The sequence below is a fragment of the Musca domestica genome, unplaced genomic scaffold (assembly GCF_030504385.1).
Source record: "Musca domestica strain aabys unplaced genomic scaffold, Musca_domestica.polishedcontigs.V.1.1 16, whole genome shotgun sequence".
Classification (NCBI taxonomy): Eukaryota; Metazoa; Arthropoda; class Insecta; order Diptera; family Muscidae; genus Musca; species Musca domestica.
This window is the reverse complement of record NW_026712219.1, coordinates 4,117,001-4,128,979: the sequence shown is the minus strand read 5'-3', so window position 1 is coordinate 4,128,979 and position 11,979 is coordinate 4,117,001. Positions and strand designations below refer to the sequence as shown.

Genomic DNA, 11,979 nt, shown 5'->3' with positions numbered 1-11,979 from the left:
ATCGTTTTAATCGCAGTTATTTAATGTTGAAAAATAGCCAATTTTAAAACGCTCATAACTCCTTGAATATTGACATTTCGGGGTTTTTAGCATCGTTTTAATCGCAGTTATTTAATGTTGAAAAATAGCAAATTTTAAAACGCTCATAACTCCTTAAATATTGACATTTCGGGATTTTTAGCATCGTTTTAATCGCAGTTATTTAGTGTTGAAAAATAGGCAATTTTAAAACGCTCATAACTCCTTAAATATTGACATTTCGGGGTTTTTAGCATTGTTTTAATCGCAGCTATTTAATATAGAAAAATAGCCAATTTTAAAACGCTCATAACTCCTTAAATATTGACATTTCGGGGTTTTTAGCATCGTTTAAATCGTATTTATTTTTTAAAACGCTCATAACTCCTTAAATATTGACATTTCGGGGTTTTTAGCATCGTTTTAATCGCAGTTATTTAATGTTAAAAAATAGCCAATTTTAAAACGATCATAACTCCTTAAATATTGACATTTCGGGGTTTTTAGCATCGTTTTAATCGCAGTTATTTAATGTTGAAAAATAGCCAATTTTAAAACGCTCATAACTCCTTAAATATTGACATTTCGGGGTTTTTAGCATCGTTTTAATCGCAGTTATTTAATGTTGAAAAATGGCCAATTTTAAAACGATCATAACTCCTTAAATATTGACATTTCGGGGTTTTTAGCATCGTTTTAATCGCAGTTATTTAATGTTGAAAAATAGCCAATTTTAAAACGCTCATAACTCCTTAAATTTTGACATTTCGGGGTTTTTAGCATCGTTTTAATCGCAGTTATTTAATGTTGAAAAATAGCCAATTTTAAAACGCCCATAACTCCTTAAATATTGACATTTCGGGGTTTTTAGCATCGTTTTAATCGCAGTTATTTAATGTTTGTGACGACGTGTTTTCACTTTGAAGCTGGGGTAGGTTCAGCGGGGGCCAGAGTCGTCACAAAAATTTATTTGTTAGGACATAAAGAGAGAGAGAGAGAGCGAAGCAAAAATATTTTCTTAAAACGTTATAAATTTATTTCCTTAAATAACACTAAACACTACACTAAACACAATAAAATCACGTTCAGAACGTTTTACGAAGAACACTAAATCACAAAGTTCAGTCGAAATGTTAATAAACGGGTAGCAGTGGTGGCAGCTTGGCACAGCGGCGGCCCGATGAATAGGCGAGCGACGAATAGAGTGGCGGCAGCTTGGCACAGCGGCGGCCCGATGAATAGGCGAGCGACGAATAGGGTGGCGGCGGCTTTGGCACAGCGGCGGCCCGATGAATAGGCGAGCGACGAATAGTAGTGGCGGCAGCTTGGCACAGCGGCGGCCTGATGAATAGGCGAGCGACGAATAGGGTGGCGGCGGCTTTGGCACAGCGGCGGCCCGATGAATAGGCGAGCGGCGAATAGGGTGGCGGCGGCTTTGGCACAGCGGCGGCCCGATGAATACGTCAGCGGCGAGTAGTAGTGGCGGCAGCTTGGCACAGCGGCGGCCCGATGAATACGTCAGCGGCGAGTAGTAGTGGCGGCAGCTTGGCACAGCGGCGGCCCGATGAATAGGCGAGCGACGAATAGGGTGGCGGCGGCTTTGGCACAGCGGCGGCCCGATGAATAGGCGAGCGGCGAATAGGGTGGCGGCGGCTTTGGCACAGCGGCGGCCCGATGAATAGGCGAGCGGCGAATCGGGTGGCGGCAGCTTTGGCACAGCAGCAGCCCGATGAGTACGTCAGTCGCCGTCAACGCAGCCCGAAGAATAGGGAGTATTGCTACAGCCCTCACTCGACCCTGCGTTCAGTCGCCGTCAACGCAGCCCGAAGAATAGGGAGTATTGCTACAACCCTCACTTGACCCTGCGTTCAGTCGCCGTCAACGCAGCCCGAAGAATAGGGAGTATTGCTACAACCCTCACTTGACCCTGCGTTCAGTCGCCGTCAACGCAGCCCGAAGAATAGGGAGTATTGCTACAACCCTCACTTGACCCTGCGTTCAGTCGCCGTCAACGCAGCCCGAAGAATAGGGAGTATTGCTACAACCCTCACTTGACCCTGCGTTCAGTCGCCGTCAACGCAGCCCGAAGAATAGGGAGTATTGCTACAACCCTCACTTGACCCTGCGTTCAGTCGCCGTCAACGCAGCCCGAAGAATAGGGAGTATTGCTACAACCCTCACTTGACCCTGCGTTCAGTCCAGTCCAGTCACCACAAATAGTCAAGGCTTATTGTTTGGCTTACTAAGACTCAATTCAACCGAGGTTGCGCGCCTTTTCTTCCTCCCAATCACACTTGACTTACCAGCCATCAACAGAAGACTGATCTCGATTGTGTGAAATGCGTCTCCTTTTATACCTTTTTGGCTGGACAACGATTGTTGTTTTCTCATGACAGCAGCTGATCCCAATCTGACAGTTTTGCGTAGTTCCGCCATTTGCCACCAGGGGTTCCAATGTTGTATTTTAAGTATACTTCTTTCTACTAGGGGACCTGTGTGACCGTTAATATTCAAATACATTTAAATTACATGACCCTGAGTAGCTGTTAGTTTAATTCATAACTTAAATATTTTGATTCATTTTCAAACAAAAAATATAATTCATAGTTGATGTATATAACATACGTAAGTAAAAATGGTATTTAAAATAATAATGTACCCCAAAAACGAAAGCATGACTTTTGGGCGTTACATGGCATCTCTTCCTCCCTCTGATTTTTGATTCCTTGATTTGCTTTCTCTATTGCTATTGGGTTTCAATAGCCAGGAAGCCCTAGGGTGTTATGTAACCTTTTATTTCTCCGACATGGGCACTTTGGTTCGACTATATCTCGGTCGAATAGGAAGGTATGTTAGAGACCAATTGCAGAAGTTCGGAGAGATACCTTCACTACCCCGTCTGCTGATATTATTATGCGGTACTGCTTGCCATCTTGTTTAACAATTCGCTTCAGTTTGTGTCCCTTTTTCCAATTGTTTTTAAACTTCTCGATACGGATTTGTAGGTTTTCGGGATAATTTGGCAGTTCGAGAAATGTGTTATCGTTCACGGGATTGTCTGTCGAGGACGATGGCGTTGACTCAGTTGGGATTTCAGTGACTGGCAATTTGATTGTACTTGGTGTGCTATTATTCTCCTTACTGGGTATAAACACTTCATCGATGGAAGGTTGACTGCTACACAATGTTGGCTGATGAGGTGTCATCGTTTGGCTTGTGGATGATGATGAAGACGACGAGGCTGATGAGGATGAGGATGACGATAAAGACGACGAGGCTGATGAGGATGAGGATGACGATCGGGAAGACATCGATGGTGATGACAGTTCGACAACGTGTCCCGGCGTTCCTGGTAATGATTTATCTTCCTTCACGTTGGGGGACCTGTGATCGTCCGATATGACGGCAGCATTGGATTGCGATGGAATTTGTACGTCATCACTATGCAACAGATTTGCTTGTTCGGTTATGTTATATAGCGGTGATGATGGAGGAACACCAACCAGCGTCTGCCATTGGGTCCACCACTCAGAACTAGGATCTTCGGAAACTGTCACAAAACTACTTGCGGTCGATCTGGAGTCTTCTTCTAAATGTGCGAAAGCATGTGAGGATGAAGTAGGAACCTCCTCATGTTTGTGTGAGGTGTTGGATATTGAATGGATATCTTCGGTGTTGATCTCTTCCCCTATCGCGGGTGTGGGTGAGGGCGTACGATGATTATCCGGCGGTGGGTTGGTTATTTCATATATTGGATTTTCCCCGGAGTCGGGGACCAAAAGCTGCACAGTAACTGTTCTCTCATAACAGCGAAATCCGAGATATTTGTATTGGCTATCTTTCTGACGGACAAATCCCAGACCATACCTTTTTGGCGGAGACGAGGAACGTTGATCTTCGTTATCCGACTCATCCAGCGAGGAATTATTCGAGGATAAGGGTGACTGTGCTCGCCGAGTCACTGAGGTTTCTAAGTAACCGTAAAACATACGCCGACATTCTTCATCCATTTCGAAATTTGATTGAGATTCACCCGACTCCTCCATATTGGGCCGAGGAAGCGTTGATGCGTCATCTGAGTCACGACACCATTCTTTACCCGGTGTAACAGGCATTTCTGAGCACCTTGAAGTGGGTGTTGAGAGCACATCGGAAGCCGGCTTAAAGCTATTTGGCGAACCAAAACACGGGGCGTAGGTTGGTGTACGCGGGACGTCACTACTAGGCTGGGTTTCCTCGTTCAAAGAGTCAGTTTCATCGATATCGTCGCTGTTGTTTTCGGTCGTGTTACACTTTTGCTGTGGAACGTCATTCGGGGTTGTGCTGCACATTCGGTAAAATATTTGGTGCTGGGGCGATGAGGATTGACTGCTACCCTTTCTTGGATTGGGCTTACGGTATTGATTTGTTCTCCTCTTTCGGCTGGTACTAGGACCTTCGTCTAAAAATATTGTCCTTCGCCTTTGAGCCTCGACTTGTTCCAGATGAGCTCGAAATTTCTCCTTCGCCCGTTTGAATTTTTTCGTGTTGGGGCTATCTTGCTCCATCGTGATGTTGAAATTTTGAGAATTGCGATGGTCTTTGAAGTATGGGCTTATATTAGGACACTGATTAGTTTGGGTATTGTCAATTTAATGTCTAAAAATAAAATAAGAAATTATAATGAAATGGCATCACATAAACGTAAGTGGAACTACAATCAACATTCTACTTCTATGTCTACAATTTAATTTTGTTCTTCATAAAAAGGCTTAATTTCACTTAAGTGCGCGACGCGGGTGATGTTGTCTTTTCCTCGGACTACAACGATTACTGGAGATTGGAATTTTTGTACGACAAACGGCCCTCCGTATTTGGGCGCTAGTTTGGCGGCGAAATTTTCGACGGCCTTCGACTGAGGATGTAGACGAACTAGAACTTGCTCCCCAATCTTTGGTTTCCAAACTCGTCGTCTAAGGTTGTACTGTCTCCGCTGGTTTTGAGATGCTTTTGCCAAGTTTCGACGCACTATCTTAAATATTTCTTTCAACTCCTGGGCACGGTCTTCTGGTAAGACTATTCTAGCACCAGTTCCTGTTGTGAGCTGATCATATAATGCCTGGGGCAGTCGCGGTTCTCTTCCTTGTGTCAGGTATGCCGGCGAATATCCAGTGGATTCTGATGCACTAGTGTTTATGGCTAACATTATTTCGGGCAGCATATCGTCCCATGTATTATGTTGTTTCGAAACTTGTGCTATCATTGTTTTCACTGTCCGATTTGTCCTTTCAGTAGGGTTCTCTTGCGGGGTGTAAGGAGCCGTAAGTTGATGCTTTATACCCATTTCTGCTAGGAATTTTTCGAATTGGTTGCTAGTGAATTGGGTTCCGTTATCGGTTATCAATATTTTTGGAACCCCATATCTAGAAATAATTCTTTCTCTGCATGCCTTTATTAATCCCTCTGTCGTAGCCTTCCGCAATGGAACCAACTCCGTCCATTTTGAGAATCTATCCATAATAACGAGTAGCATTGAGTTACCGTGCTTAGATCGCGGTAGGGGTCCTACGAAGTCCGCACAAATAGTGGCCCATGGTTCCTCCGGGATTCTTATCAACATTTCCCCTGCTGGTTTCTGTTGGCTGACTTTATATTTTTGGCAACATTCGCACTGCTGGACATAACGTTTGATGTCCTGGAACATACCAGGCCAAAAATATCGGTTCGCCACCTTGTTGCTAGTCTTTCGCACTCCCAAATGACCTCCGGTGACACTGTCATGATTTTCTCTAAGGACCTGAATCCTTGATCCGGTGGGCACACACAGCTTCCATGGTGTGCAATCTTCATCGTTTATTTGCTTGGGAAAATGTCGATAAACATTTCCCTCAATGATTGTATAGTCTGGATACTTCTTCGGATTCTTGGTTATGGTTTCCTTCAACTTTTCTAGCCATGGGCACGGACTGGTGTCATATTTTACTGTGGCTAGGTCTAACGTTTCCAAAGGTGTTCTCGAAAGCGCATCTGCCACAACGTTCTGTTTTCCTCTACGGTATCTGATCAAAAAATTATATTGCTGTAGCTCGAGAGCCCAACGTGCGAGTCGACCTGTAGGGCTTTCAATAGAATTTAACCATTTTAGGGCCAAATGATCGGTAATAACTATAAACTGGTAACCCTCTAAATAGGGTCTCATGTGTCTGATGCCCCACAGTATGGCTAGACATTCCCTTTCAGTCGCTGAGTAGTTCTTTTCAGCCTGTTTTAAATGTCTGCTGGCGTAGGCTATGACACGTTCCACGTTATCTAACTCCTGTGTTAGAACTGCTCCAAGGCCATAGTTGCTGGCATCAGTTTGCAATATGAACGTCTTTGTGAAATCCGGACAAGCCAGAACGGGGGCTTCAGTTAACTTTGCTTTTAGGTCTGAGAATGCTTCTTGTTGTTCGGGACCCCATTTCCAATGTTTTCCCTTTTTAAGAAGACTAGTCAATGGTTGTGAAATTGTTGCAAACTGTGGGACAAATCTTCGGTACCAAGATGCTACTCCAAGAAATCTTCGTACCTCCTTTACCGATGTTGGAGGTTTCATTTCCACTATTGCGGCAACTTTATCTGGATCCGTCTTTATTCCCTCGCTACTCACAACATGGCCTAAATACTTCGTTTCTTTTCTGAAAAATTCGCATTTCTCAATGTTTATTCTCAGGTTAGCTGATCGCAATCTTCTGAACACTTCTCTCAAGTTCCGCAAGTGTTCCTCAAACGTTTTTCCAATGACGATGATATCGTCAAGGTATGCAAAAGCGTGGGGGTCCATTTCAGGCCCAATCACACTATCTAATGCCCGTTGGAAGGTTGCCGGTGCTGAATGCAAACCGAAAGGCATCACTTTCCACTGATATAGACCTTTACCAGCTACCGCAAAGGCCGTGTATTTTCTGCTCTCCTTCGCCATAGGTATTTGCCAATATCCGTCTTTAAGGTCCAGGCTACTCACGTATTTGGCATCCCGTAGTCGATTCAGTATTGTGTCGATGCGGGGTAAAGGGTAGGCATCTGGAACAGAACGTTTATTCAATTGGCGAAAATCCATACAAGTTCTCCAATTCCCATTTTTCTTTCTGACTAATGTGATGGGGAAACAGTATGGGCTTGTAGACGGCTCTATACATCCTCGTTCTTCGAGCTTTCTCACTTCGGCATTAATCACGGCTTGCATTGCAGGATTTCGCGGAGCATATCTTAATTTAATGGGTCGATCGTCGGTCATTACAATCTTATGTTCAGCTATTGACGATGGGCCATTTAATTGTTGGAACTTAGGGAGTTCCTGTGCCAGAAAATTTTCAACGATCTCACATTGCGTTTTACTCAATTCATCGTTTAAGAATTTAGGTCTGGGGGATACATTATTCGTAGCTGTCATTGTATCTATTACCTCTTTTGATGGGGTTTCCTCTCCTATAGCCACGGTACAATGCTCCGTTGAGGTGGTTGGCTTACTTAATTTGACACTTATACCGGCGCAGTGAATGGTCGTGTGGAACTGTTTTAGAAATTCCAATCCCAATATGATGTTTTCCTTGAATTGCGGCATGATGAGAAATGTAACATCTGAGCTTTGGTTTCCAAATGTAACAGGTAACACTGTTGATCTTGTGATGTTCACCGTGGTGCCGTCTGCGAGGATAACATTTGCCTCATGCCGTGAATAAGTAAACCTTTTCTTGATTTTTTCCGCAAATTCTCTTTTTATAAAACAGCTAGTGGCACCAGTGTCGACAGTTGCTTTAATAGCTTTCCCCTCTATTAAGACAGTTGCAGTAAGGCGATATTCTTCACATTGCAATGATGTAACATTCTGGTTACTCTTCTTTGCCGGGGGTTCATCCTGCTGCGTTTCTGGATTGGATGAGCTTTCGTTTAGCACTTGGTCACCTTGATTGGTGCAATACAGGTTATTTCTAGAGTTGTCCGCACGTCGATTATAGTTTTGTTGATTTCGAGGCTGTTCTGACCGAGAATTATTTGGTATGCTTTCGAGTTCGTCTGCCAAGGAGATCAATTCCGAAAGTGTGGTAAAGTCTTTACGGCGAATGTACCATTGATAATCCGAATGCGCGTTTCTAAAAATTCGTTCCAATTTTTGTTCTTCGGTCATATTGGTGTGCTGCATAAGATGCTGTATAGAGAGTACATATTCCTTAAACGGCTCCTTATTACGCTGTATCCTTCTCCTAATTTCATCCTCCAATTTCTCAAAGTATCTCGGTGGCAAAAAGAATTTCAGAAAATCACTCTTAAATTCGTTCCAGGTAGTCCAGTGTCGGTTGTTGTTCCTTAGCCAGATTAAAGCTTTACCTCGTAACAACTCTGGCATTACTTTAATTATTTGATTCAATTCCACGATGTACATTTCAGCCATTTCTTCTACACGTTCTACGAATCCAATAGGGTCCATTCCATTTTCAAAAGTAATATTCCATTTTCGGATTTGGTCGAGAATTACGAGTAACGACGAATTATTGGATGGCTTGGGCGGAGAATCTTTTTGAAATCCATATTCGGGGTTTGTTGGCGACATCTTCTGTACTTTTTGATCGTTTGTTACCCCTGTGCTTGACTCTCCATGTGACCTTTCCGCGGAAATGTGGGGAAGGGCGTACTCTGTTTTTATTGGGGATAATACTATTGCTTCTGCTCCACACGGTGTTACGGTTATAAGGGGTTGTTTTGTGACGGCTCGCAATGTCGGCGATTTGGTCGGACTGGTACTTTCATGTTTGTTCTGCAACTCTATAAGCCGTCTGTATACATCGGCTTCATGGTCGTTGTGGAGAAATTTAGCCCATCTTTTTCGGAGATCGTCCACTTTTCCAACTGGATCAAGATTGAATTCAGTAAGATATGTTACCAAGTCTTCTTGCTTTAGCATATAGGCCCAGGAGACCTTCAACATTGTCTTTTCGTTTGACATTTTTTTTTTTTTTTTTTTTTTTTTTTTTTTTTTTTTTTAACTGTTTTTTTTTCACTGGGTTTTCATCTGTATTTGTCTAATTATTGTTCACTCATTTATTTATTCTTTCTCTCTTTTATAGTCCCTGCTCGGGCGCCATTGTGACGACGTGTTTTCACTTTGAAGCTGGGGTAGGTTCAGCGGGGGCCAGAGTCGTCACAAAAATTTATTTGTTAGGACATAAAGAGAGAGAGAGAGAGCGAAGCAAAAATATTTTCTTAAAACGTTATAAATTTATTTCCTTAAATAACACTAAACACTACACTAAACACAATAAAATCACGTTCAGAACGTTTTACGAAGAACACTAAATCACAAAGTTCAGTCGAAATGTTAATAAACGGGTAGCAGTGGTGGCAGCTTGGCACAGCGGCGGCCCGATGAATAGGCGAGCGACGAATAGAGTGGCGGCAGCTTGGCACAGCGGCGGCCCGATGAATAGGCGAGCGACGAATAGGGTGGCGGCGGCTTTGGCACAGCGGCGGCCCGATGAATAGGCGAGCGACGAATAGTAGTGGCGGCAGCTTGGCACAGCGGCGGCCTGATGAATAGGCGAGCGACGAATAGGGTGGCGGCGGCTTTGGCACAGCGGCGGCCCGATGAATAGGCGAGCGGCGAATAGGGTGGCGGCGGCTTTGGCACAGCGGCGGCCCGATGAATACGTCAGCGGCGAGTAGTAGTGGCGGCAGCTTGGCACAGCGGCGGCCCGATGAATACGTCAGCGGCGAGTAGTAGTGGCGGCAGCTTGGCACAGCGGCGGCCCGATGAATAGGCGAGCGACGAATAGGGTGGCGGCGGCTTTGGCACAGCGGCGGCCCGATGAATAGGCGAGCGGCGAATAGGGTGGCGGCGGCTTTGGCACAGCGGCGGCCCGATGAATAGGCGAGCGGCGAATCGGGTGGCGGCAGCTTTGGCACAGCAGCAGCCCGATGAGTACGTCAGTCGCCGTCAACGCAGCCCGAAGAATAGGGAGTATTGCTACAGCCCTCACTCGACCCTGCGTTCAGTCGCCGTCAACGCAGCCCGAAGAATAGGGAGTATTGCTACAACCCTCACTTGACCCTGCGTTCAGTCGCCGTCAACGCAGCCCGAAGAATAGGGAGTATTGCTACAACCCTCACTTGACCCTGCGTTCAGTCGCCGTCAACGCAGCCCGAAGAATAGGGAGTATTGCTACAACCCTCACTTGACCCTGCGTTCAGTCGCCGTCAACGCAGCCCGAAGAATAGGGAGTATTGCTACAACCCTCACTTGACCCTGCGTTCAGTCGCCGTCAACGCAGCCCGAAGAATAGGGAGTATTGCTACAACCCTCACTTGACCCTGCGTTCAGTCGCCGTCAACGCAGCCCGAAGAATAGGGAGTATTGCTACAACCCTCACTTGACCCTGCGTTCAGTCCAGTCCAGTCACCACAAATAGTCAAGGCTTATTGTTTGGCTTACTAAGACTCAATTCAACCGAGGTTGCGCGCCTTTTCTTCCTCCCAATCACACTTGACTTACCAGCCATCAACAGAAGACTGATCTCGATTGTGTGAAATGCGTCTCCTTTTATACCTTTTTGGCTGGACAACGATTGTTGTTTTCTCATGACAGCAGCTGATCCCAATCTGACAGTTTTGCGTAGTTCCGCCATTTGCCACCAGGGGTTCCAATGTTGTATTTTAAGTATACTTCTTTCTACTAGGGGACCTGTGTGACCGTTAATATTCAAATACATTTAAATTACATGACCCTGAGTAGCTGTTAGTTTAATTCATAACTTAAATATTTTGATTCATTTTCAAACAAAAAATATAATTCATAGTTGATGTATATAACATACGTAAGTAAAAATGGTATTTAAAATAATAATGTACCCCAAAAACGAAAGCATGACTTTTGGGCGTTACATGTTGAAAAATAGCCAATTTTAAAACGCTCATAACTCCTTAAATATTGACATTTCGGGGTTTTTAGCATCGTTTTAATCGCAGTTATTTAATGCTGAAAAATAGCCAATTTTAAAACGCTCATAACTCCTTAAATATTGACATTTCGGGGTTTTTAGCATCGTTTTAATCGCAGTTATTTAATGTTGAAAAATAGCCAATTTTAAAACGCTCATAACTCCTTAAATATTGACATTTCGGGGTTTTTAGCATCGTTTTAATCGCAGTTATTTAATGCTGAAAAATAGCCAATTTTAAAACGCTCATAACTCCTTAAATATTGACATTTCGGGGTTTTTAGCATCGTTTTAATCGCAGTTATTTAATGTTGAAAAATAGCCAATTTTAAAACGCTCATAACTCCTTAAATATTGACATTTCGGGGTTTTAAGGGTTTTAATGTTGAAAAATAGCCAATTTTAAAACGCTCATAACTCCTTAAATATTGACATTTCGGGGTTTTTAGCATCGTTTTAATCGCAGTTATTTAATGTTGAAAAATAGCCAATTTTAAAACGCTCATAACTCCTTAAATATTGACATTTCGGGGTTTTTAGCATCGTTTTAATCGCAGTTATTTAATGTTGAAAAATAGCCAATTTTAAAACGCTCATAACTCCTTAAATATTGACATTTCGGGGATTTTTGGCATCATTTTAATCGCAGTTATTTAATGTGGAAAAATAGCCAATTTTAAAACGCTCATAACTCCTTAAATATTGACATTTCGGGGTTTTTAGCATCGTTTTAATAGCAGTTATTTAATGTTGAAAAATACCCAATTTTAAAACGCTCATAACTCTTTAAATATTGACATTTCGGGGTTTTTAGCATCGTTTTAATCGCAGTTATTTAATGTTGAAAAATAGCCAATTTTAAAACGTTCATAACTCCTTAAATATTGACATTTCGGGGTTTTTAGCATCGTTTTAATCGCAGTTATTTAATGTTGAAAAATAGCCAATTTTAAAACACTCATAACTCCTTAAATATTGACATTTCGGGGTTTTTAGCATTGTTTTAATCGCA

General features: G+C 43.3%; 1 protein-coding gene across 3 annotated transcripts; it reads right to left on the bottom strand.

Annotated features, from left to right (window-relative positions):
* Positions 1–911: 911 nt before the first annotated feature.
* LOC131801389 (uncharacterized protein DDB_G0271670-like) lies at positions 912–10,805 on the bottom strand. Of its 3 annotated transcripts, none has more exons than XR_009341807.1 (2): positions 2,644–4,977; positions 912–2,510 (listed from the first exon to the last, which is right to left on the bottom strand). XR_009341807.1 is itself a non-coding variant. In XM_059120017.1 (2 exons), the coding sequence occupies exon 2, from the start codon at positions 4,563–4,565 to the stop codon at positions 2,871–2,873; it is 1,695 nt and encodes a 564-aa protein (XP_058976000.1). In that variant the 5' UTR covers positions 4,566–4,656; positions 10,463–10,805; the 3' UTR covers positions 912–2,870. The 3 variants fall into 3 exon arrangements, 2 of the variants coding, with proteins under 2 accessions (XP_058976000.1, XP_058975999.1); XM_059120017.1 differs by adding an exon at positions 10,463–10,805 and having other exon boundaries at positions 912–4,656; XM_059120016.1 differs by adding an exon at positions 7,442–7,565 and having other exon boundaries at positions 912–4,656.
* Positions 10,806–11,979: the final 1,174 nt, after the last annotated feature.